Raw genomic sequence first — 27,627 nt, 5'->3', positions numbered from 1 at the left:
GCATAATGTGTTTGAGGTTTATCCATGTTGCCGGGTGCGTCTGTGATCCTTTGTTATTTCTCGGTAGCACTGCCCTGCAGGCTAGACCACAACTTGTACATCTATTCACCTGCTGATGGACATTTAGGCTGTTTCCAGTATGGGGCTAGTGAGAGTAAAGCTGCTACAAAATTTGCCCACATACAAGTCTTTATGTGGACGTAGTTTTCATTTCTCTTGGGTAAAAACCCAGGCTGGTACTGCTTGGCCATATGGTAAATGGATGGTTAACTTTATAAGACACTGCACAAAGCCACCCAAGGTCGCCTCGTACATTCCCTGCCTTGGTCAAAGCAGTCACTTCTCCAACAAGCACTGATTCCTTTTTAGTACAAAACAGTACTTAGAAATCAGGGTTGGGTATGGTCATGCTCACGGCTGCGGGCAGTGGCCGTGTCTGCAAGCACTGCTTCCGGTGGGTCATTTTCGGAAAAGGTGAATCCCTGTCCCAGCACTGCAGGGCACCCGGCCTCCTGGCCTCTGTGCAGCAAATACCGCGGTCACCCCTCAATTGTTGAGAAACACATACACACCCCTAAAGCAACCACCCATTTTCCGTCCTGGGAAGACCCACTAGTCCACACAACTTTCCACCACCAAATGCATCTGTGTCTGTGTCGACACCAATGTGCTCTCGGTTCCCGGCTGTTTCAATGGAAAAAGGGAAGTTTCTCCTGTCTGGGGTTATTTCCTCACCTATCCTTGCTTCCCTGGCATCCACAGGGCTTCTCTCCCCCACTTTCGCCTCCTTCCCTAACATCTTCATCTCCTCCTCCACTTTCACTTCTCCCCCATGTTCAATTCCTCCCCACCTTCACTTCCCCCATCTTCACTTCCTCCTGCACGTTCACTTCCTCCCCATCTTCACTTCCTCCCCCACTTTCACCTCCTCCCCATCTTCACTTCCCCCCACCTTCACTTCCTCCCCATCTTCACCTCCTCCCCACCTTCACTTCCCCCATCTTCATTTCCTCCCCATCTTCACTTCCCCCCTACCTTCACTTCCTCTCCCATCTTCACTTCCCCCATCTTCACTTCCCCCCACCTTCACTTCCCATCTTCACTTCTTCCCCCATCTTCACTTCCCCCATCTTCACTCCCCCCCATCTTCACTTCCTCCATCTTCACTTCCCCCCAACTTCACTTCCCATCTTCACTTCTTCCCCCATCTTCACTCCCCATCTTCACTTCCTCCATCTTCACTTCCCCCCATCTTTACTTCCTCCATCTTCACTTCCTCCCCCATCTTCACTTCCTCCCCCATTCCATTGGAATTTGTACACACTTCAGCCTCCTTATCTCAGAACAAAACCAAGCCTTCGGGGCCCAGGCCCTCCTTCAGCTACACCCCTTTGGTCCTCTCTGCCTGGCCCCACCCACATCCTCACCCCACTGCACTGTGGGTTCTGTTCCCATCACCCTACCGCACCCGCTTTACTAAGGTCACCAATGACCTCATTTGCGCCAAATCCAGAGGACACCCTTCGGCTTTCACCTGACGTCTCTGCACAGTGTAGATTCCCCTCTCCCTTGCCAATGGTGAGATCGGTTTTCTCCATTTGTCCTGGCTCTGGCAGGAAGTGCACAGAAGTGGTCCAGGGTTTGAGAAATGGTCCTGGGGTGACTGCCTGGAAGGGCTCCACGTGCATTTGGAAGTGTCAGCTCCAGGTTTGTTAAAACTGTAATAGAACAGAGCTGACCTACTGCATTTCTAATACCATAGGCTCCCCTGGTACATAAACTCTCTCCACTGCCATCCCAGCATCTCATGGGAAACTCTGTGTTGATAAAGGGAGAAAACAGAAGGAAAATATACAACATTTGGTTCATCTAACCTTACATTCCTCCTCAGAAACAAATACTGCTGTGCATCTATTATCAAAAGATGAAACTATTTTTGAAAAAGTACCACAGCAATTCAGTGGAGGAAGACAGTCTTTTCAACAAATGATGCTGGAGCAACTGGACACACCCAGGCAAAACATCCAACACCCTCGACCCAACACCACACCTTATTCAATGAAAATTATATCAAAATGAATCACAGACTTAAAAAAACATAAATGTAAAAAATGTAAAATTATAAAACATTTAGGGAAAAGGAAGGTCTTTGGGATCTAGGGCTCAAAGAAGAGTTCTTAGACTCGACACTAAAAGCAGCGTCCATAAAAGGAAAACAACCTCCTCTAAATGAAAAACCTTTGCTTAGTGAGATACCCTTTTAACAGGATGAAAACACAAGATACCAAGTGTGAGAAAATGTTAACAAACCACATATCTGATAAAGGGCTTGCAAGTGGAACGTATAAAGAACTCTTAACACTCAACAGTGAAAAGCAAACAATCCAGTTAGAAAATGGGCAAAAAACATGAATGGAGACAGGACACGTCTTCACGGAAGAAGGTACACAGCTGGCAAATAAGCACATGGAAACAGGGTCACTGTCGTTTGCTATCAGAGAAACGCAAATTAAATCCACACTGAGATAACACTACATACCTGTCAGAATGGCTACAATAAAAAATGGTGAAACACCAAATGCTCTCAAGGATGCAGAGACGCTGGGCCACTTACACATGGCTGGAGGGGATGTAAAACGGTTCAGCCACCCTAGCAAATGGTTCAGTAGTTTCTTATAAAACCAGACAGGCAACGACCACGTGACCTGCAGGCTTGGACCTCTGTCTAGAGAAATGAAGACTTAGGTTCACAAGAAAACATGTACACAGACACTCGTAGCAGTTTTATTTGATCTCAAACTGGAGTAAATATATTTTAAGTTAGAGAAAACTTAGCCATATTCATCAGTGCTTGCAAAAACACTGCCTCACCCCCGCCAGCCATTTAACGAAATAAAGTGAGCAGCTTAAAATGCCTTTTATGAAATTCTTTCCTGTTTTGTAGTTGATGCAAATCAGTGGATAATCAGGAGTTCTTGTATGTTAAAAGGGGAAGTTTTCAATTTAAATTATTAATATTCCAAGGCTTTCTAACCCCTGAAATGACTTTTGAGACACAGAAGTAGAGAGAAATCCCTCCGGTTTAAATGCAGAGGCTCCGCCAGACGCGCCAAGATCCTCACGCTTCCTCCTCGACACCATCCTAATGGCTCTTGTCATACAGATGAATCATCAGAAATTACCACTCAGCTTTATTTCTTGCCTTTCTCATTAGAAAAACTCATAAACTTTACATTTTACTTATGCTAATGTTTCTAAACAAACTTTGTTATCTTATTTGCATAATATCAAAATATTGTTTGAAATCTTACATTCATTCGTCTTAGTTAATTTCAAGCTCAGAGACACATGAGCCCCAAGATGAGCTAAAACCTCCCGTGACCCCACACTCCTCCGCTCCATGAAGCCCGGGCCTCTCTGCCCCACACTTGCACACCATCGTTACTGCTCATGATGCCACCGACGGTGGGAGAAGGGTCTCCAAAGGCCAGCCTGTGCATTACTTCTTCCAGAATTAGAGATATTTTCCCCTCAATTTAGTGCTGAATCGAAGACTCATATAACTTACTATGTGCCAGGCACCTTTCTAAGCATTTACACGTTAATTAATTTATTCCTTATAACCACCTTATGAAGCAAGTAGTATGGTTATCCCATTTTACAGATAAGGAACGTGAGGCCCCGGGAGGCAAATCACCTGTTCATATCACACAGATAGGTGGCAGAGACAGGACTCAGACTAAGCAGTTCAGACCTGGACCCTTAGCTAGGCCACCTCCCAGAAAGAATGGATGGATGGGGCTTCCCTGGTGGCACAGTGGTTAAGAATCTGCCTGCCAATGCAGGGGACACGGGTTCGAGCCCTGGTCGAGGAAGATCCCACATGCCGCGGAGCAACTAAGCCCATGTGCCACAACTACTGAGCCTGTGAGCCACAACTACTGAGCCCGTGAGCCACAACTACTGAGCCGGTGCACCTAGAGACGGTGCTCTGCAACAAGAGAAGCCACCGCAATGAGAAGCCCGCACACCGCAACGAAGAGTAGCCCCCGCTTGCCGCAACTAGAGAAAGCCTGCACACAGCAACAAAGACCCAACACAGCCAAAAATAAATAAACATATTAAAAAATTTAATAATAATAATAAAGAATGGATGGATGGATGGAGGGAGGGATGGAGGAATGGATGGAGTGATGGATGGAGTGATGGATGGAGGAATGGATGGACAGATGGATATACAAATGATTGAATGAACTAATGAAAAAGTTTGTCCTGTGTGGCCATAAGGTGCAAATGAGATCCGCATTGACCTGGGAGCTCCCTGGTTCTTAGGGCCTGTCTGTGGCCTCCGCATGGCAGCATCTGGCCTCAATCCCAACTTAGGACTTGCTTCTTCATGAACACTGTGATTGCCAAAGTGTAATATCAGGAATGCAGAGCTGGGAGATGGGAAACCTGCATTCTTATGTTGGCTGCAACACCAGCCTGTGCGCCCCCAGGTACATTGGGGACCTGTTTCCCCATCTGTCAATGAGGGGGTTCAACTAGAGTAATTTCTAGTATTTAACAAGTCTATGTTGTGATCTGTCCAAGTGAAAGTCCACTGGCAAGACCAGAAGCACAGGAAGTGGGCATGAATCAAGACACTGGAGCACCCGGCAGAGGCTGAGTGTGGTCCAAGCTCCTGGCCCAAGAGACAGCTGCAGTGCCATGTAGCTGCAGCTCAGGGAGAGGGAGGAGATGAGGCCAGAGAGGAAGAGCTGAGACGGAGCCTCAAGAGCTTGCGGCACAGACTGTGATGCTGCAGCTCTGCAGGCAACGGGGAGAAACTGAGGGCTTTTACTGATTTGATTGTGATACATACTATATACAATTCTATCCTTCCGCTCATTTTTACATGCACAGCTCAGTGGCATTGAGGACATTCACGTTGCTGTGCAACCATCCCCACCATCCGTCTCCAGAACTTTCTCATCTTTCCAACCTGAAACTTCGTCCCGTCCGTTAAACACTCACTCCCCTCCCCCGGTCCCTGGCCTCCCACATCTACTTTGGTCTCTCTGGATTTGATGACTCCAGGGCCTCAGAGCATTTGTCTCTTTGTGACAGGCTTATTTCACTGAGCATAACATGTCAGGTGCACAAATGCTGAGTCACGTGTGAGAATTTCCTTCCTTTTAGAGGCTGAATAGTACTCCATTGCATGTACGGATGACATTTTGCCTATCCATTCATCTGTCGATGGACACTTGGGTCGTGACCAGCTTCTAGCCACTGGGAATAGTGCTGCTATGAATGTGGGTGTACTCAACCTGTCTGAACGGAAGGGTTCTGAGTAGGATACTGGTTGGACCAGAGTTTTCCTTTGGAAGGATCTCCCTGGTGGTGCAGAGACGACGATGATGATGACAGCAGTGACAATTAATGGGTGCTTTCTATGCGCCAGGTACCGTCCCAAGTACTGGACGTGTACTCACTCACGTACCCCCCGTTCCATCCTCACACCTGCTCCTGCGAGGAAGGTGTTCTGTCTCCACCGTACATGTGGGCAAATGGAGAGAAGTTGAAAACTCTGCCCAAAGTTATGCAGACAGCAAGAGACAGAGTCCGTAACCGCACCCGGGAAGCCTGCCTGCTCACACGGACCCCAGCGCCACTCAGGACGTGCGGGGAGGGGGGGCGCTGAAGGATGGTGGCCCTTTGCGGGGCATTTGGAATTATCCAGGCAGGGGCTGACAAGGGCTGTGGACTCAGGCAGCAGAGAAGGACGGTCGTGAGGGGAGAGGTTTCAGAGTCTCGGGGTGCGACGGACAAGCTCCCCGTGCATGAGTGACCATGGATGTGAGGAAGAGGAAGGGGGCTGAAGTGGTGGACAGCCTTTGAACTTGACTGCATACTGAAGAGAGGTGTCGTCACTAAGAGAACACGGGTAAACCTGAAGGGGGGGTAGGGCGGGGGCAATGGGCAATGATTCTATTCGGCACCTGCTGAATCTGAGATGTTATGGGCATTCAGACAGAGGCAGTTATATTAGAGACACACTCAAAGGACAGACCTCGCTGGGGGCACCTGTTAGCGTGGGAGGGTTAGAATCTTAGAAGCAGATGGGCTTGTTCATGGGTGTGTGTCTAGAATAAAAGGGAGAGACTGAAACCCAGGGACTGCGGAGCCTCAAAGCCGGGTAGAGGGCGCACTTGGGTTCGTAAATTTTAGAACCGACACGACAGCATGGAGAGAGGGGGTGAGGCCCCATTGCGTCGCCCCGTGAGCCATCTGTTCTATTCGGGGGACACCAAAGGTCAGGAGCTGGGTCAGCAAAGAGGAGAGAGAGGACACTTACAGAGAAGCGTCAGAGGGTAGGAGGAGGCGGGATACAAGGCGGTGAGAAAGCTTCCAGAGGGACAGGGTCCAGTGCCTCACAGAGACCAAAATGTAAGGGGCCTGAAAGATGGCCCTGACCTCTGCAGTTAACATTATTGGTGACCTTGGCGAGAGCTGATCGGTCAAGGTGGTGGATCCGCCCTGGGCTGGGCCTGGCGGAGTGGAGTGGATGTGGGGTATGGAAAGGTGTGGACAGGCGCCAGGATGAGGGGGAGAGGGCAGGGGCTGGTGAGGGGCCCTGGGGACGGCAGGCACATCCCCACCGAGGAAAGGAACTGTGCAGACATCCCAGGCCTGGGAAGCCGGAGGACAGGGTGACCAGACAAGACTCACCCCCAGCAGAGGGGGACACCTGATAACAGACAGGGGCAGTAGGAATGGCTGGGCGTCCACCGGGCAGAGACCCTGGAAAAGCTGGAGCTCTTGAAAAGGGAAATGCTCGGTGCTGATCTTGGCCGTGGGGCTGGCACACGCACCCCGGAAGTGGCAGAGGCTCTACGGAGTCACTGGCTACCGGTATAAAGTCAATTCGTGCCACTGACTTGATAAAGTTAGTTCTGGGAATTGACCCTAAGGACAAATGAAAGAAAAAGCAAATATGCTGGTGGTACATTATTTACGGTATTATTTTTTAAAAGCACGCATGGCTAACGGTATGGAAACTAGTTAAGTAAATTGGGAAACATATGCTTGATGGATGGAATATTCTGAAGTCATTAAAATGATGATTATGAAGCCCAAAGTGGTTATATGATAGTAAATGGAAATCAGTTTTAAAATGGTATGTATGTTCTAATTACCATGATGTAAAATATCCTTTCACGTGAAAATATACATGCTAGAATTCCTAAAAATGCTACTAGCTGTTGGTTGTGGATAATGGTAAGATTACGGGTGGGTTGTTCTTTTTCTGCATTTGGTAAACTCACTCTGAATGCTACAGCGCTAGTTAGAACAACAGAAAAGCAGCCTTGAATTTTCTTAGTTATCAGCCTATTGAAAAGAGAACACAGCTGAATATTTCCCCTCCATCCTCTGACAGTACGGAGGTCTATGAAGATGGAGTTGGGACGTCCCTGGTGGCGCAGTGGTTAAGAATCCACCTGCCAATGGAGGGGACACGGGTTTGATCTCTGGTCCAGGAAGATCCCACATGCCGCGGAGCAACTAAGCCCGTGAGCCACAACTACTGAGCCTGTGCTCTAGAGCCCGCGAGACACAACTACTGAAGCCCGCGCGCCTAGAGCCCGTGCTCCACAACAAGAGAAGCCACCGCAATCAGAAGCCCATGTACTGCAACTAGAGAGAGCCCGGCCACAGCAATGAAGACCCAATGCAGCCAAAAATAAATAAATAAAATAAATAAATTTATATGAAAAAAAAAGATGGAGTTTATGTGATACAGCGATTCCACTGGAACCCTTGCACTCCATGGCGTGGAGGCTGAGTGTTTACGACCAGGGTGGTCCCCCTGCCCCTGCGGCAGCCTGGGTCACCCCGCAGGCCACAGCGCACCTGGATGCTGTTGACAGAAACGTGCTGGCTAAACTCAGCCTGCATGTCCTGCCAGGGTGGGGAAGACGGGGAAGGGGAGAGAGGGCCGTCCTGGCCAAGTCCGTAGCCAGCACGTGGCCCACGCAGTGCCTGTGCCACCGGGCAGGTCCCTGGGGGCCACTCACACGCTCTCATCCGCTCCCACCCCCGGCACCTCAGTCTCAGGATGGTACGCCCCGTCCCAAACGCATTGGTTTTGCTTCTCAGTCTCTTAATAGTGGTCTTCCACTATTTTGAGTTAAATTCTCTCCACTTTTTTCCTTTTTTTGTAAACTAGCATTTAGAGAGTTTATTAATACTCAAAACACTGATGTAAATGTATGTTTTGAAATAGCAACTCGCAGTCAAAGGGGAGCCAGCCTATCCCAGGGGCAGCGGCTGGAGGAGGAAGCAGGGGTGTCCAGCCTACTGTCTGCAGGAATCTTCCTTCTCTCCCTGCAAGACACTGCTGCCAAGTCCTATGACTCGGCTTCTGGTCTTTTCCAGCAATCCACCTTTCATAAGAGGACTGAAGTTATCCTCATCACAAGAAAAATAATTTTTCTGGTAACTATGTACGGTGACAGGTGTGAACCAGACTTCTTATGGTGATCATTCTGCAATACACAGGCAGACCTCGGAGATACTGTGGGCTCGGTTCCAGACCACCGCAGTGCAGCGAATATTGCAATAAAGCGAGTCACTCAAAATTTTTGGTTTTCCAGTGCATATAAAAGTTATGTTTATGCTATACTTTACTAAGTGTAGCATTATGTCTAAAAAATGCACATACCTTAATTAGAAAATACTTTATTGCTAAAAATTGCTAACCATCACCTGAGCCTTCAGCGAGCCCGATCGTTTTGCTGCTGGAGGGTGTGGTCTCGGTGCTGATGGCTGCTTACTGGTCGGGGGGGGGGGGTGGCAGCAATAAGTCTGCCACATCGACTGATGACTCTTCCTTTCATGAACGATTTCTCTGCAGCCTTCAATGCTGTTTGATAGCATCTTCCCCCCAGTAGAACTTCTTTCAAAATTGGAGTCAATCCTCTCAAACCCTGCTGCTGTGTCATCAACTAAGTTTATGGAATATTCTAAATCCTTTGTTGTCACTTGAACAATCTTCATAGCATCTTCATCAGGAGTAGATTCCAACTCAGGAAACCACTTTCTCTGTTCATCCGTAAGCAGCAACTCCTCATCCGTTATTCTCATGAGATGGCAGCAATTCAGTCACATCTGCAGGCCCCACTTGTAATTCTAGCTCTCTTACTGTTTCCACCACATCTGCAGTTACTTTCTTCACTGAGGTCTCGAACTCCTCAAAGTCGTCCATGAGGGCTGGGATCAACTTCTTCCAAACTCCTGTTAATGTTGATATTTTCACCTCTTCCCATGAATCAGGAATGTTCTTAATGGCATCTGGAATGATGAATCCTTTCCAGAAGGCTTTCAGTTGACTTTGCCAGATCCATCAGAGGAATCCCTGTCTGTGGCATCTATAGGCTTATAAATGTATTTCTTAAATGATAAGACTCGAAAGTTAAAATTACTCCCTGAGTAATTTCATGGGCTGCAGAATGGATGCTGTGTTAGCAGCCTGAAGACAACATTAATCTCATTGTCCATCTCCATCAGAGCTCTGGGGTGACCAGGTGCATTGTCAACGAGCAGTAATATTTTGAAAGGAACCTTTTTTTTCTGAGCAGTAGTTCTCAACAGCGGGCTTAAAATATCCAGTAAAGCATGTTGTAAACAGATGTGTTGTCATACAGACTTTCTTGTTCCACTTATAGAGCACAGGCAGAGTAGATTTAGCATAATTCTTAAAGGCCCTAGGATTTTCAGAATGGTAAGTGAGCACTGGCTTCACCTGAAGGTCACCAGCTGCATTAGCCCCTAACAAGACAGTCGGCCTGCCCTTTGAAGCTTTGAATTCAGGAACTGAGTTCTCTTCTTTAGCTATGAAAGTCCTAGATGGCATCTTTTTCCAACAGAAGGCTGTTTCATCTACACTTAAAATCTGTTATTTACTGTAGCCACCTTTATTAGTTACTTAGCTAGATCTTCTGGATAACTTGCTGCAGCTTCTACATCAGCACTTGCTGCTTCACCTTGACCTTTTAATTTTTTATTATTTTTTAAGATCTTTTGGCCTCTCTGCGTGACATGTGGGATCTTATTTCCCCGACCAGGAATCAAACCGTGCCCCCTGAACTGGAAGCGTGGAGTCGTAACCACTGGACTGCCAGGGAAGTCCCCACCTTGTACTTTTATGTTATGGAGGCGGCTTCTTTCCTTAAACCTCATGAACTAATACCTGCTCGCTTCAAACTTCTCTTCTGCAGCTTCTTCACCTGTCCCAGCCTTCATAGAATTAAAGAGAGTTAGGGCCTTGCTCTGGAGTAGGCTTTGGCTTAAGGGACTGTTGTGACTGTTAAAATTTTCTAGCCAGACACTACAACTTTCTCCACATCAGCAACAGGGCTGCTTGCTTTCTTATGTCTGTGTGTGTTTACTGGGGCAGCACTTTTAATTTCCTTCAAGGACTTTTCCTCTGCATACACAACTTGGCTAACCATCTGGCACAAGAACCCTAGCTTTCAGCCTGCCTTGGCTTCAGACATGCCTTCTTCATTAAGCTTCATCATTTCAAGTTTTTGATTTAAAGTGAGAGATGCGTGAACCTCCTCTCACCTGAACACTAGAAGCCACTGTAGGGTATTAATCGGCTGAATTTCAATACTGTTGTGTGTCAGGGAGTAGGGAGGCCCGAGCAGAGGGAGAGAGACGGGGAACAGCTGGTCGGTGGACAGTCAGAACACACACACATTTATCGATTAAGCTCACCATCTTATATGGGTGTGACTCGTGGGCCGCCCAAACAATTACAATATAGTAACGTCAAAGATCACTGATCACAGATAACCCTAATGAATATAGTAATAATGAAAAAGTTTGAAATACTGCAACAATTACTAAAATGTGACAGAAATACACAGAGAACAAATGCTTTGGGAAAACGGCACCAACAGCCTTGCTCAATGCAGGGTTGCCACAAACCTTCAATTTGTATACATATATAAAAAATGCAATATCTGTGAAGCACAATAAAAGGAGGTATGCCTGGGTACAAATATCAAATCATTATGTTGTGCACCTGAAACTCATATAATAAAAGGGAATCAATTTAATAAGTGAGATCATTATAAACTCAAATGTAAGCATGTGAAAAATACATCAGAATTTAGAGATTCATCTGCAATAGATAGATTTAAAAATACAATTAATATGCCTGATGTTTCCAAGGGGCATTACAACGTACAGGAATCACCTGGATGAAGTTAGGGAAGAGGGCGGGAATCTCACCCCCTTCGCCTTTTCTGCATTGAGTAGCCTATTCGGTTGTAAACTACGCCACCTTGTGGTTAAACCAGGGTACTAATCGCTAGAAATCTGGACACTTCAAGGCGAAATTCACTATTTTCTGTTATAAAAGTTATGAATGAGCTTTAAAAAGTTCAAACCACACATGAAAGAAAGTAAAAAATAATAATTTCACTGCATAAAGATATCTAGACACAAACAGATTTTATAAGTCAAATACGGGCATAAAGATATCTAGACACAAATACATACTATAAGTCAAATACAGGCATGTAATACATGAATATTTCATAGAAGAGAAATAGTTACCTCTTGCTTTTTTCACTGCAAATGAATCAACGTCTCAACACAATTCAGGAATGAGAGCTAGTCCGTATCTGATCACGTTAGCAGGCTGGAATAAAAACTCGGAATCCTTTCACCCAGCAATTAGGGTAACCTCTATGGACCTCTGTTAGGGGGAGGGGTGTCAGAGGTTGCACACCAATGGGACACTGACCCCTGGGGCCCATGGTCTCTCACTGTCCAGCACGCGTGCGCGGCCTCCCTGTGGAAGCCTCTGGCTGGTGACAGCTGCGCGGAAAGAGCCCTAAGCTCCCCTCTGCTCGAGCCGCGTGATGATGCCGCCCCTTCCGGCGGACACTTCACACCTGGAGCAGGGCTTCCCTGTGTGTGGTCCCCGGACCGGCTGCAGCCGCATCGCCTGGAACTAGCTGGAAATGCAAACTCAGCTAGAAATGCCTGCTCTAGGCCTCCTGCAGAAACTTGGGGGGCGGGGGCGGGCCCGGATCGTGTCTTAAGTCCTCCAGACGACTCTGATGCCCGTCTGAGAACCATGGTCTAGAACACTGATGAAACATCCCATTCTTTCTTATTCACTTGTCTCTCACCTCATTATTAACCTTCGAAATGTTCCCTCCACACGGGATTGGGCTACTACAGTTCAACTGATCGCCACAGGGGTTACACTATTCACTGACCTGGTAGTTACGGGTCACCTTGACAAAGTAACGGGATGGGATGACATACAGTTTACATACATCACGAGTGACTTGATCTTGGACTTAAGCTTTCAAAACCCAGGGTCTGAGCCCTCTCCAGCTCTGCTGCTTGCACTCTGGTCCCAGCCATCAGCTACGGTCACCTGACTCGGTGCACCACCTCCTGCCTGAATCCCCTGCTTCACCCGAGGCCCCCTGAACACGAGGATGGTCGGGTGCACACACAGGGCGCGCCAGCCTCCGCTCAGAACGTGCGGTGATTCCTGTCTGCCGCCAGGGAAACCATGGCCTTCAAGCCCTCCCGGTCACCCCGCCCGGCTCTGCCCTGTCCTCTCACTACCCTCCTCCCTCTGCTCCGGCCACACCTGCCAGCTCCCGGGGTTTGGCTTTAGGCCAGCCCCTCGACCGGGGCCCTCTGGTGCCAAGTGTAAGATGCTTGCTCCTTGCTGCCTTCACGGCTCCCTGCAACAGCTGCCCCCCGCCCGCTGTGCCAGTCCCAACCCCCCTTCCCTGCTCCAGGGCACCCTCCACCACGCGCAAGGCCAGCCACGTAACACTTTATCGTCCCCCCAGCCGGTACGCAAGCTTTTGTTTCTGCTCCCTAAACCTCTTCAGCACTCACCGTGGGGCTGCATATATCAGCATCTGTTGGGAAAATGGAAGAGCGCAGGGGTCTGCGAGGGACCCCGCGCCTTCGCTCTGGAAGGCGTCAGCCCGCTTTGCACCTGGAAGCTAGGCTGGAAGTGCTACCAAGGCCCCAGGCAGGGCACATCCTGAAACCCAGCCGGCTCCAGGCAGCCACGCCCAGTCCAGCCGTCCAGGAGAGAGGCGCATAGAGTAACGTGTGTGGGAAAAGAAACTTTCATTTTTTGGTTTAAAATTCGCACATCCCAGAACACGTTTCCCAAAATAAGCAAGTCTTCCCTGGCAGAGCCATTAGACGGTGTAAAATTGCCCGCACAGGTCTTCCCTCCAGCACTGGCTACAGAAACGTCCTAAGAGAAGGCTGTCCCCTGAGCTCCATCGGGGATTCAGTGCACAGATCTCTTCCAGAAGCCCTGCCTCCCGTGACTCGCTCGGGGACCTCTGAGTTCCTGCGCCAGCCTCATCTCCGACAATAACCTATGCTCACACCTGTTCTTTCTTTCTTCCTTTTGGCCGTGCCACGCAGCACGTGGGATCTTAGTTCCCCAACCAACCAGGGATCCATGCCCCCTGCATTGCAAGTGCAGTCCTAACCACTGGACCGCCAGGGAAGTCCCCTATATTAGTTTTCTATGGCTGCTGTAACCAACCACAAGCATAATGGCTGAAAAACAGCACGAATTTACTGCCTTACGGTTCCGTGGGTTAGAGGTCCAACCCCGAGGGTTTACCTCACTGGGTTAAAACCAGGGTACGGGCAGGCAGCGCTCCTTTCTGGCGGCCCACAGCACCTTAACATTAAGGCTAGGGTTCACTCGCCTGATTAGATTAAAAGTATAGACTATTCAATGTTTAAATTTTTAAATTTCTCTAATTTAAAGGAAATAGATTTCCTAAGCCACAAGCAAGTTGTTACTCTGTTGAGCTCTGAAGTAAATCATTGAATATTCTGAAAGACTTGGTACTACGATGAAATGAGTAGTAACAGCCACACACTAGATGTCTTAGAAATACCCATCCATTCCCTCCGAGCCACTCCTGTCATCTCTCAAACCACCCTGTGTCATGCACTCTGCCCAGCAGGACATCTCACTTCTCATCCGCGTGACCCACGAGTGGGTTCCACTCTGTGGGGACAGCTAAGTTTGTAACTTAAAGATCCGCTTTGGAGTTTGGGTGGCTTATTGCAGGTCTCCAAATTCTCCCCACAAACCCTTTGAGATAAAAAAGATCCTTTGAGATCCAAAAAGATCTCTCCCAACATGACGGGGAGTCTCTGAGGCAGTATGTGGACATGAGGGCAAGATGACTGTGGTGAGCTGGCCCCTTGCCCTATGGACCCCGCAGATCCCAGTGCAGGGGGTGGACAGGGAGGGAGGAGGGGGAGGGCAGGAGGGTGGTCGGCAGGGGAGACCTCAGAGGGCGATGCCGCACAGGCAGTCAGAAACGCCCACCCCATCCCACACGATGATACTGGAGCTTATGTTTAGGAAGCCTATATATAAAGACCAAAACAAGCCCACTATGCTCTTTAAGCAAGTAATTTAAAGGTAGGAACAAGAAACACAGAAACTGAAATTAAGATGACCATAAAATTTTGAATTCATCCCATCACTGTCAGGAACTGAATGGGCATTCTCAACGAGGCGCTGTGGAGACCCTCAGGCCAGGAACGGACTTCCGGGGTTCCATGAACCCCTCAGTGTTACAGGATGGTACTCTTGTAAACGCTGCCTTCCAAGCTGAGGAGCCTTTGTTTTCATCTAATTCCACTGCTCCAACATGGATTCGAATTTTTATATAGTTTAAATTCACGTCATCTTGAAACAGAACCAGTGCTGATCATGTACGGGAGGCCCTCTAGCTTGAACAGTATTCGTGTGCAGAGATGTTTCTACAGAAAGCCTCCAGCACCCGGGTGTCAGGCTGCAGCTGGCTGATGCTCCTGTCACCACCTGTGGGCAGCCGGCTGGGGAGAAGCCAGATCCAGGAGGGCCCTCGGAAGAGGGAACGTCAACAGGAATTCCAGCCAGGCCGGCTGAGGCCAGCCCGTCTTAGAGATGCAGGGATGCCCACGGCGCAGCTCAGACAGTAACGCAGCTGGCACTGCCTTCCCGTTACTTCTTCCCTCAGTAAGACGAGGCCCCGGGGGATGTGCAGGGGGGCGGCTACCAAGAGTAACTGGGGCGCAATCTCTGAATGCTGCCCGCCGGGCAGGGCCCACGTCCTCCTCGAGGCAGTTTTGACGTTTTTGGTCGACGCTGGCAACGGAAAGTCACCAGGACCTGCTGCATCGGAAACTGCCAGGCGTCTCACCCCAGTTCTGAGTGGTTCGCGGAGCCCTGGAAAGCAGGGATCCTGCCCCCATCTTTCAGACCAGAGGGCTGAGGCTCGGTGTGGGCGGAGGGCGGTGGTCTCCGGAGCACGTGTCGCTCCAGGCCTCGCAGAAGCACCCGTCCTCAGCTCCGTGTCATTACTGCTCAGTCAACACTTCTCAGCGGGACCTAATTGCCCTTCTAATTGTTTTCTCTGTTTGTTGTTTTTCTAATTAGAGACGCCAATTCTAAGCTTTGAGGACACAAACTCTGTTGACTACTTTTTGTAACCCCCCTCCTGGGGGATCCAGAGGAGCCACCAGTGAAGACGCCATGGACTGATGATGGAAGAATCTGATGGAAGAATCCAGACGCGCAAGGCAGATGGGCAGGCAGACCCCACCTCCCGAGCTATCGGAACGTTTGAGCGAGGGGTCGGTAGTGGCGTCCTTGCCCCGGGGGGAGTGTTGACTCCCGAGCCTGGCGTGAGGGGGCGCTGGGCGCAGACAGCAGAATCCCCCCCCCGCTGCCTCTGTTGCGGGGGGGCGGGGGGGGGACGCGCACAGACCCGCACCGCCTGCGAGCTCGGGCGGGGGAGGAACAGACGGCAGGGGAGGAAAGGGTGCTGGGGACAGCGGCTGGGCACCAGGCAGCGGAGGGGCGGCGTGGCTGGGGGGGTCTGCAGGCAGGCCTGAGCCTGGGGAGGCGGGTGGAGGCCAGCGTTCCTTAGTGGTGAGGGGCCCCGACAGCTGCGGCGGCGACCACTCTGCACAGCCCTGCAGCGACCCAGGCCTGACCATGGGGGCACAAGTCCCACCTTCAGGGACGGGACCTGCTGTCTGCTAGGACTGCCCCTGCGCCCGCTCCACCACTGCTGCCGTGGGAGCTGCCCTTGGTCCGAAGTGGCCCCAGATCCCTAGTCTGTCGGAAGAACCCCGAGAAGTGAGAGGCCAGGTTGGGAGCCGAGCGCCCGGGAGACCTGGGGCATGGCCCCCGTCCTGCAGGATGTCCGCCCAGCCCCTCCCTCAAAGTAGGTCAGAAACCCTGAGAGCCTCCCAATAAGTCCCTGTTTTCAGTGCAAAGACAGCCCAAGTCTGGGGCCCTCGCCACCTGCCACCGACAGGTCCTCATACAGCCGAACACAACCACCTACCGACGTGCAGTGTCCGGCTCCCTTTCCTTTATCTGCGAATCGCCGTGAAACACGCCTCTCCTCTACCACCCTCCCCTTACTTCAAGGCAATATTCTGAAATGACAGAAGAAAAATTCAGTGTAATAGTGGGGGACCCCGAGCGGGAACAGTGACGACGGTGTCCTCTGCGGAGGAGTTTACAGGGTTCAAAACGCCATCAGGAGAGTTTGTGTGAATCTTGCATTCTCGACTTGGAGAGAAGAACCTCACACTGTGAGGCTGGCTCCCCCGCGGAGGTTTCAATCTTTTTTAGGAGAAGTACAATCAAGTCTTGGGAAAATGAAAAAGGAATAAATTTGGAGTTCTCGTGAACAGTTTTCATAGAAGATCCAAAAGTGGTCCTAACTTTTGTTAAAGCTAAAGTAGCAGTGATTTCATGAAAAGTGACAGGAATTTACCACTTTATTAAAGGGGTCTCCTCCCATCCTTTAAAGAAAAGTTCCTAGAAGGAACCTGTCCGGTTTGTATTTATAACTTGTTAAATAAATGCCTGATGAATAAAAACTGAGTAAGAAAAAGCACTAACACAGCAAGACTAGGACCCCGTATTCTGCTACTGCAGGAACAGTGCCTGAAAGGCTGAGGCCCTGTGTAAAACCCAGGTTTTATCAGGATCAGGTATGAGGAGGCCAACAGGCCAGCAAGTGACTGCCTGAAAGGCACGTGGCAGGCATGTGGCTTACTGTCGCCAGGACCCGCTAACCCTGGGAGGGGCCCTCCCTCCAGGCAGCAAGGCCCCAAGACGTCTGGCAACACATGGTTAAAGCAGGCCTTCACTCCAAAAATCATGGCCTTTAAGTACCTTCTGATTCTAATGAAATACCTAATTCTACGTTATGGTTCCTTTTTTGAAATATATATTATAAATGTTATTATTTAGTTTAGAAAGCTAATGGCCTGTGCTGAAGGAATACACTGATATGACTTGAATTGTTTTTTTCCCACATTTTGCACCTCTGTAGTAATTTATATTTTCCGAGAAATGACAGAAAAAAACTCTGACAATATTTTGCTCAGTATTGAAGCTCAGTAGTTTTTATAGCTTAGTGCTCAAAGATTACTTTCAATTTTCAGTAATGAGTTTATGGTGTCTTAACCAAAGGCTTACAATAAGAAGAAAATCTTCTGTAGCCCACAAAGTTGGTCACCAAAGAAGGTGGCAGTATTTCTGTGAGATGATGATGATTTTTATGGCTCCTTGACTGCTAATTTGGGGGAACGGGTCACAGGCTTCCTGGTAGAGGCGTTTGACATCAACGCCCGTGCAAACACAAGGTGCTGGCCCTCCCTGATAAACACTGAGAGCTCCTCGCCGGCTGCCACCTCCCGTGGTGTGTGAGGGCTGAGCATCTGTGTCTGTGGGGCTGCTGAATCGAGTGTAGCCTGGACGTCTTAACAGATACATGGAAACACTCGGTCTACAGCACTCAGCTGCCCCACGGACAGCATCGTGTTTGTTTCTTCTGAGGAGTCAAGGCAGTGAACTGTCATTCACTTTCAAGGAAACTGCCTGCTTACACCATGACCCCCACTCCTTCCCTCGTCCAACTGAGATCCTGTGCGCTTGGGTTTAACCAAATGACAGCGGTTAGGGAGGGGCTTCTTGAGGAAAATCACAACCAACACTGACAGAGGACCTGCTCTGGGCTCCGCAGCTCCTGTGGATTTTACTGAACCCTCTAACCCTGGGACAGGGGCTGCTGTGCTCCCCTCCTCACGAGCGACCCCCCAGCTGTAAGGAGGTCAGCTGTCCGAGGTCACACATAAGCCCCGGAGACTGTTCTCGAGCTCCTACATCCCGAATGGTCTTCCATTCACTTTTTTCATAAAATGGTTCATAATAAACATCACACATATCACATCTGAAAGGTATAGTAAAGCGGACACTCATGTAACCCTCCTCCCAGCCAGATAAAGATTCTGACCAGTACCCTTGACCCCTGCTCCCATCAGGTCAGGCCCGAGATCTCACCGTGGTGTCTGCTTCGCCTGCTGGATCTAGGGCCGCACACAAGGGGTGGACTTACTGCCCTTAAAACACCCCCCAAACCCTCCTCAAGCCCGTGGTTCTCAGCATCATAGGGAGGGGCCCCTCTGGGCATCTTGGGAGAGCAATGGGACTACGCAGCCCAGAAAAAGTGACGCGTGTATAGAACTCTGGAACTACTTCAAGGTTTCACAGACACGCTAAGGCCAGATCCTCAGAACTAGTTCATACTGTAACTGCAAGTCTGTACCCAGCTTGGAAGGTACTATGCTAAGTCAAATAAGCCAGAAAGAGAAAGGCAAACTCGGGTGCGGTATCACTTATACGTAGAATCTTTAAAAAAAAAAAAGGAGTCACACTCAGAAACAGAGAGTGGAATGGTGGTTGCCATGGGTTGGGGGGGTGGGGGGACTGGCCTGTTGTCTTCCGCAGAGACTCGGCTGGGCTCCTGACAAAGACGCCCCGTGGGCTTCACTCTTCTCAACAAGCACCCTCATCCCTCAGTTTTGAAAGATATGTTGTAACAACTGCTCTCTGGGAAAACGACAGAGTTAGGGGGAGTGAGTCCAAGTCTGTCCTGTCATTAAGTTAGCAGTGCGGCTCTGCTGGGTCAGATCTGTGGGGCTGGGCCTTTCCGTCCCGCAAAAGGCGGTCTCTTGATTGGATTTTGCTGAATGCTCCTTTCAGGTCGAATATGCCAAGATTCTGAGTTACGCTTCTAAAGCTCTCTTCTGAAAAAGTTTTAAAAGTGAAGCAGCAGAACAAAGCTAAACAGTTTTAAATAATGATTTTTAGAAGGTAACCTTTACGACATTGCATTGTAGAATAAATCAGCTCACAGCTCCAACGTCCGATGGTGCCTCTTCACCCTGGCCAGCACCTGTGTCCTGTGCGTGCGCCGCGTGCCAGGTGCACAGCGCCCCTCCTTTCCCGCCCAGACGCTCAGCGCTTCTTCCAGGTGAACTTCCTGCGGGCTCCCTCCTGGCCCGGCTTCTTCCGCTCTCTGACACGGGGATCAGCAGTAAGCAGTCCCGCTGCAGCATAAAAAGAGACGCCTTTATGAACCATGGAAAGCGCAGGAAAGCAGGAGAACTGCATGAACTGGCAGCTCGGCCCACAAGCAACTCCCAGCCTCATATACAACTCATGACAGCAGTCCGCTTTCACTCTCCTAAGCTATTTTCCCAATTTCTGAGACAAACACTAGGTACATGACTTGAGTCTGCTTTTCTTCTCCTATGAGAGACATGACTCCCTTCTGGTTTTTAAACTTGTTCAACTTAAGACAAAGCTGCTCTGGTGTGCCAGTCACTACTCACTGCCAGGGAACTTGCCCGGCACACTTACTATTACAGATGTGAAAGTTTCAAGAGGGAGAAAAGAAGAACTTCCTGGGTGGCGAAGTGTATGGAAGTATACAGACACCATACAGTAACAGTGCCGTGAATATACCGACACATAATATATGACTTATCAAACATATCTGAGAAAAGAAACTTATTTTTCTAATTTGTGTGATAATAATATTTCTTGGTACTTTGTTTCAGAATCTAAAAAAGGTTTTAGAGTTGTGTTCTCAGCACAAGGCGTTGGTTCCAGAAGAGTACAGTCAGTTTAGACTGGAAGCTCCCGGTCTCCCACCATGAGTAATTACAACTTCTGAGCAATAAACGAGCCACTCTCAGCATATGACTCCGATGGGTGTGCCTAGTGGTGGTCCAGACGTGGGACGTTGGTAACTACCACAGAACACCAGCGACGAGAAAACTCTTTAGCTGTGTTTATAAATATGTAAACAGACCGGAGTTTCTCACTGTCTTTTTCACCTTTCCAACACCAGCACTTCTCTTCACTGTATGTGAGGCTTCTGTATTTTATTAAGGTACTTTCAATGGCCACACAGCAAAGGCAAAATTCACATTTTACGCTTGTCATATACCCATAGCTCTTGCATTTATTTGTACTTAGGGGGCACAGAATAACACAACGTTTTGTGCGGAATGCAAACAAGACCTGTCTAAATTCTACTTTAAATGATAAGTAATGATGCTTTATTACTTTTCAATATGCACAGAAACTCAAACTAGCGGAATTGTTAAGTGAGGTCCTATCAAATGATCTTAATGACTAGATATGAATCCTACAAAATGGTGAACTGTTTATAAGCAAATGGATTTTTAGAGGTTTAAAAAAATTAACTTGCCTAAGCTACGGGTGGCCCTATCTGCAGCGTGGGATCAGAACCCCAGCGGCGCAGTGGGAGGGCAGGGGCAGGGCCCACGTCACTTGCCCAGAGGGGCTCCTGGACCCAGAGGCGCCGGGGGCCTTGCTGAGGCCACACAGCTGGTCGGCAGTGCCCGCAGTGCTTTCCTCCTTCACAAATGGTGGGAAGACACTCCTCAGCTAGAGCTGCCCCGACTGACTGTGAAATACGGACGCAGGGCCCCAACGAGCATATTGACTGACTGTAGAACCCTTCTCCCCCTGTGCAGAGACTCCGGAATTCACAGCTAGGTGACAGGGTCACACAGAGTGAGTAAGGGAACTAAAATTCGAACTAATATATCACAGTGGAAAAGGAATCTCCAATAACTTTGGAGAGAAACACCTTAGGGGTCCCGTCATTAAATCGAATAACGATTACAAATTTCTGTGATAAAACAAAAGCCACCGCTCACGTGCCCAACACAAAACGGAGTCGGATGAAGACTCAAGGGTGACCCGCCCCCCCCACCACCTGAACTCGCACCTTGGCGCATCCACTCGACCTCATCCTCGGTGACAAAGCTGCACAAGGCTCTCGCCGTCGCCAAGCGGATGGCTCCCGCCTGCGCCGCCCGCCCGCCCCCTGACACCGTGCAGGTCACGTCGTGTTCTCCAAGCCGGTCGAGGAAGTGGAAAGGGAACATCAGCTGTTCTCTAAGGCACAGCACGAGAGGTGGAGTTAAGTTCAGTGCGAAGATACACAATTTTACAGGCTGCTCACATTCTGGACGTCTGTGAGACCCACACTAGACGCAGAAACACTAGCGCCTCCGACACTCAGGTGCTCTGTGAGAGCAGGCTCAGGCCTCTTTTTCTCGGGCACAACAGCACACTCCAGCTGTTTGCTGATCCTGCTTGTCTCACGAGAATTTTGCAAGGCTTGAACATAACCTCATAAAGAAGTCTGAAAGCTGGGAGAACTCCTTTAATCCACTGAATCCAACCTCTCTGGATGCAATGATCAGATGTAATATTAACAGGTCTTCCCAAGCAACTATCCAGTGGCATTTGGGTTCACTAAGTAAAGTGTACTATGCTGTATCAGTATAAGGTTTGTGCTCGTCCTGACACTGTGAGTTTTAAAGTCACTGAAACCACACTCGACATTTTCCCACTGAGACACGCACTCTGCCTGCAGTTCCCTCGGCTGCAGGGTCCTGCCAGGTGACACCCCACAGACCAGTCAGGCCCGCTTCCCTCCACAGCCAGTGAGCACCCATGCGGTCCAGGCAGGGCCAGAACCAGAGGCTGGAGCAGTCAGACTCCCCTGGACCTTCTTCTCACTCACAAACAAGGGATTGCTTTTGCCTTGGTAGCTCTTATGAATTTTACTTAGAAAAGCTGATGAATATTGAATATCGCATTTGCTTGTTTGGTCCGACACTGTAGCTTTCTGGGCCCCCCAAGTAAAGGTTACCATCACACAGTGATGCCGAGAGGTGGATGTTCCCCCTTGGACTACACTAGCGGGGCAAGCCCAGGCTGGTGTGGATGGACACAGCAAGAGCTCGGAAGGGCAGAGTTAACTGGAATCTGTAACAATACTGCTTCAACAGGGATGCGGTTCCAACAGGAATGAAACAAGCCCTACAGTAGAAAACAGGCATGAAACGACCTAAATCTAATATTGTTTTCTTTGAACAAATGTTCCAAAGCAACCAAATAAAAAACAGGGATGTTACAAAAGGAGTACTACAGTTGACCTTTGAACAACATGGGTTTGCACTGTGCAGGCCCGCTGACACGTGGATTTTTTTCAGCAGTAAATACTACAGACCTACACCATCCACAGCGGTCGAATCCCTCGATGAGGAAACTTTTTTTTTTTTTTTTTTTTTTTTTTTTTTGTGGTACGCGGACCTCTCACTGCTGCGGCCTCTCCCGTTGCGGAGCACAGGCTCCGGACGCGCAGGCTCAGCGGCCATGGCTCACGGGCCCAGCCGCTCCGCGGCATGTGGGATCTTCCCCAACCGGGGCACGAACCCGTGTCCCCTGCATCGGCAGGCGGACTCTCAACCACTGCGCCACCAGGGAAGCCCTCGATGAGGAAACTTGATGCAAAGAGCCAACGGTAAGGTTCTACTCAGGTTCTCCACGTGCTGGGAACATCCCAACCTCCACACTGTTCACGGGTCAACGACATGATAAATAATAGCTATATTATAAGAGCTAAAGAAAATTTAGAGGCTGATAATCTAACCCCGCCATTTCCAGCAAGGACACCGAGGTCAGTATGGAACCTAAGAAACTGTCTTTGGCACATCACAGGCCCACGCTGCCTGACACGACTGTGCAGGTGACTGACGTGAGTGGTGATGTTACTAAGTGAAGCCCTGCTCACGTACTCGTTCGGGAGCTTCAACATTTATCTGTTTTAATTCCTAAAACTTTAAGATTCCCTAACAAATGCTTATATAGATTAAAAATCTGAGACTAAAATTTGGGGAAAAAATTCAGGCTCTATGAGAGCACTTGAGTCAGGGTGGTCAAGGCGAGCAAGGACCTGAGGAAGAAGAGTCTGCACAGTCAGGAAGCTGGTGCCCACTGAGCACGACACTAAGTCTATAAAGAGAGAAAGCAACACCCAAAGGGTACAGTTGAAAACGATTACAAAGCTATCGGTTTTAATTAATCTGGACTCACACTAGTACATGCAAAAACAGTTACACGGCATGAAAATATTTCACAAATCTCTCCTCTCAGCGATTTCAGATGAAATCCTGAGCTAAAAGAATCAATTTTATTTTGCTCTTTGTTACACAATCAAAGTTATTTTGAAAAAAAAAATTCCTCCTTTCCATCTTCTCTGAATGCCACTCCTACGGCACCAATTGTACAGCACGTAACCTGGTACATATATAAAATCACGTACTCTTATTTTCCCGTGACTGCTTAAGATGCTAACTTGTCTCCTCTATTACACGGTTAGTGCCATGTGAGGAATGTACTCCCTTTGTACAGCTGATCAGTTAAGAGTTGCTGCACTGGCTGAGTGACAGAGCCAAGGCCTTTCCAAATCAGAAAGCACTGCTCTGTGTACCCCACTCAGCACCAGGCGCATCGCGGTAAATGTCTGCTAAGTGAACGAAAAAGCACAAAAATTTCTGACAACGCGAGGAAGGAACACAGCCGACACTCCCAGTGACCTGTCTGCTATGTCTGTGTAAAAACAGCCTAAAGAAAGGGCCCGGGAAAGAAAAGCAAGCAGTTCAAACTGACCTTCAGGCAAGCCCCTCAGAGATCATCAAGTCCAACTCCCTCCTACCATTTAGGGAGGTGACCTTTAAGCATCTTGGCTGAGTTCACACAGCTGGAAAACAGACCCAGAATCAAGATCACCCCTTCCTGGCTCGGCCGTCTTCCTACTACTGGTCAGTGGTCACCTCCCTGCTCACCTGTAAGCTCGTGAGCCACTCGTGCAGGAGGAAAGGCCGGTCCCCGAGCAGCACGGCTGCCGTTAAATCCCGACAACTACTGAAAGACAGTGAGGCGGTCTGGGCGCCTATCCCACCAAGACTAGCCTCAGGCCTCCCAATCAGATAGGGAGTTTCTTGACAACAGAAACCGTATCTCACAGAGCTCTGGTATCTTCCCAATGCCGAGAACAAGACTGGGCACACAGACAACCCTTAGCGAACGCCCGCTGAATCAGACTGAAGAGTAAGTTCTAAGGGGGCAATTTAATTGTGAGATAAAGCCAAAATTGAGACTTGCTATTAAATCATCAGGAGTTATATCTGAAAACAAATTAACAGACGGTTATTGATCAAATGCCATTCCTTACAGCAGTCGTAATGCTGAAGTTACGGGTCTCTCTGGCTTTTGGTAAGACAAATAAGAGCTTCCTTCATCAGCTTCCCTGAGAGGATGATGGCAGAATTAGTTTAATACCTACTAAACAGACTTAGGAGTGACACACACACACACAAATAAAATAAACATACATTTCCTGAAGTAATTATTCCGTCCAGAAGCTTACACTGCACTGGCACGGTCCTCTTTCCTGACATAAGCATTGGGATCATAAGAGCCTTAACCCTTCTGACCCTAAACACCACTACAGGAACCAGGAGAAGATTAGGAAGAGAGGAACTAACCATGCAGAACTGCTGTGACTTGTGGATAATGACAGTGACGACTGGGAAAATCATAACCATCTCAAGAAGAGGCCTTGTACAGTGACTCAGGAACATATCTCAGACGGGCTTATTTAGTGGAGTTGGGCCGTAACACCTATTTATAATTAATGTCTGTAATCATGCAGACCAATATAATCAGAAAATCATAAGCTTTAGTTGATTGTGACATATTATAAAGTACATTTTTCAAAAACCAAAACCAAAACAAAGACCTCACCTGTCCTGAGTCACCGGAAAGTAGAGCAGGTAGTCGACCCCATTTACTTCCATCCTCCCACTTCCACGGTCATAAACAGCCACTTCTGCCTTTGCAGTCTTTCTGTTGCCTTTAAAAATATAAGACATCTATTAGTGAACATCTTGAGGACCAGTGCTTTGACAGAGGCAAAACTACATTAAATTTTTTCCCCCAGAATAACAATATGTAACACTCTATATAGGAAAATTCTATAATTATTACAAGTCAAACAAAAATAGAACAGGCAAACTACACCATAATTGACGTAATAAAGCTTACTATGGGGTGATTTTGTTCCTTAGTCCCATTTTAGAAACACTACAATGATTTTAGTTTCAACAAAGTAATTCATATTTATTTATATTATTTAAAAAATCAATTTACATAGTGTTCTTTTTAAATTAATAAGAATATATCTCAATTGTATAATTTTTAAAATATATGAATAGTATAATAAAGTATAATTGGTAGAAATAAAAGGAATCCTTAGGAAAGGTCACACTTCTTTGAAAACATTAACTGAAAATGATAAAGGAACGATGTAAAACTTTTTAAAGTTGCAGATATATCATTAAATAACTCAATTCTTTGAAGTTACATCATGTCAAATGTCTCTGTACACCTACAGGAAGATGTGAGTCGAGGAACTAACGTTTTTAACGTTTTGTAGTTTCAGCATCTGACCTGCAGATTCACCGAAAATTTTCATTTAATATAAGAAACCTTTATTTAGAAACCTAAACCTTTATAAGGAACCTATATTTTGTTGTTTCTACCAGTTGAAAATATGAAAATACAAAGTGTTAATATGATTGTGTAGGTATGTGTCCACATTTTCTTGCAACATTATAAAGTTGTTTTTAAAAACGCCAACAGAACCTTAATATTCGGAAATCCAGCATAGCAGCAGCAAAAATAAACAAACAAAATGAACACCAAAGGGCAAGGGCAAGTAAACATCCAGCTACTTCCCAATCCTCGGCAGGGGGGGTGTTCTCTCTCCACGGGCACGTTACCTTGGCCTGTGCTGAAGGCCATACCCTTCTCGTCATACTGCAAAGGCTCAATCAGCTGTTTTTTCGATTGAATGGTTACACTCCTGCGGAACCTGCCCACAAATTCTTCTTCAGCCGCGTCACACGGCAACGCCGATAACCTTTCCAGCAGCCGAATGAACTGTGCGTACTGTAGACAATAAAAATTCATTAGGAGATGCAAGTGTAATTGCACGTGCTAAATTTTTTCTATTTTTATATACTTGATCTTTCCAATGTTGCTTTTCTTGATGAATTTTGACAGGATGACACTTCCGCAACTTCATGCTGCTTTTAAAACAGCCTGCAGATGCACTTCCCCTGTGTACCTTTAGTGCTCAATCTTTTCTTTCGAGAAACAAAGAGATTTATCATTCAAAGAAAAATCCATTTCTCTGTATCAGGATTACATGAAGGTGAAATTTAAATTCATTTTCAAAAAAATACTTAGATGATCTTTAAGTATAATTTCTACTCTTTTATTAGAACTGTATCAAGAGGCGCTTCATAAATAATTTCCAGCAAGTTTCGTACAGTAAAATGGGAAGAGTCTGATTTTGAGAAAACGTACCTCTTAAACTACATTTCATAATACATTTGGCAAATGTATCTTTAGCTGTTCAAGCTGTGTTACTTTAATGTTTATGATTTCCTTTAAAACTGAACAATCAAGCTATTTAAAAATTCAAGAGATACTTGACTTAAAGGGCAACCTCTTGAAATAAATTACCCTTGCTACTCAGTGCATTTTTTTAAATAGTTCTTGAACATGTGATTAGAAAGTAAACAACTTGGTATTAACCCCTTAAAATTAGAAACCAGAGTAATCACTCTAAAGTGTTTATGCAGAAGGAAACAACTGATACTTGAGATCCTTAGCATGGAGTGTGAAACCCAGTTTTTGATAACCTTATTTATGTTTTGCCAACCCTAAAAATCATACTCATCTTTGTTACCACTGCCTTTACAGTGAAAATCTGCCATTAATAATTTGAAATATATAAAAATCTCACAAGTAAGATTAAAAGGGCCGCTTCAATTATTGCTTCCTGTGATGTTACAATACTAGAGAAGGCAATTGTCTGAGGAAGAGTGAACTACTAGCCACCTGCAGTACCCAGCCTGGTAAAGCTCCATCACCTTCATTCACAGGCCTGTCCTTCCTCAGCTGTTCTCAGTTCCTCTGCACCGGCTGTAATACCCTCAAACACACAAGGAGGCAACTACAGGTATGACACAGCCTTGCTTATGAACTGGGATCGGTACAAGACATCACTGACTACCCCTGCCTTCCTCATCTTGACACCAGCCATCAGCTTCAGGATTTCTTCGAACATCCAGCTGCCCAAGGTACAAAGATACCTATATATTTGGTTGTTTTGTTTTCATAGCTGCACACCTACAACAAAGTCCTTGGGATGTTTTCAAAATGAAAACAAACCAACCTGTATTATAAAAATAAAAGCAGCCAGAAAACAGGAAACATTGAAATGATTCATTCAATGAAGA

The 27,627-nt window shown here is 47.7% G+C and overlaps 1 protein-coding gene across 1 annotated transcript in view; it reads right to left on the bottom strand.

Annotated features, from left to right (window-relative positions):
- Window positions 1–18,782: 18,782 nt before the first annotated feature.
- The window catches only part of MRPS9 (mitochondrial ribosomal protein S9), a 45,622-nt gene continuing 36,777 nt past the window's right edge, over window positions 18,783–27,627 (bottom strand). Inside the window, exons 8-11 of the mRNA XM_082643040.1 lie at window positions 26,101–26,269; window positions 25,064–25,172; window positions 21,192–21,361; window positions 18,783–19,476 (exon numbers count right to left, since the gene is read on the bottom strand). Of these exons, the coding sequence (XP_082499166.1) occupies window positions 19,385–19,476; window positions 21,192–21,361; window positions 25,064–25,172; window positions 26,101–26,269 (540 nt within the window). The 3' untranslated portion in view covers window positions 18,783–19,384. The remainder of the gene's footprint in view (window positions 19,477–21,191; window positions 21,362–25,063; window positions 25,173–26,100; window positions 26,270–27,627) is intronic.

Source organism: Mesoplodon mirus (genome assembly GCF_964341445.2).
Source record: "Mesoplodon mirus genome assembly, chromosome: 14".
Taxonomy (NCBI): Eukaryota; Metazoa; Chordata; class Mammalia; order Artiodactyla; family Ziphiidae; genus Mesoplodon; species Mesoplodon mirus.
The sequence above is the reverse complement of the archived record's forward strand: the minus strand, read 5'-3'. Positions and strand labels throughout refer to the sequence as shown.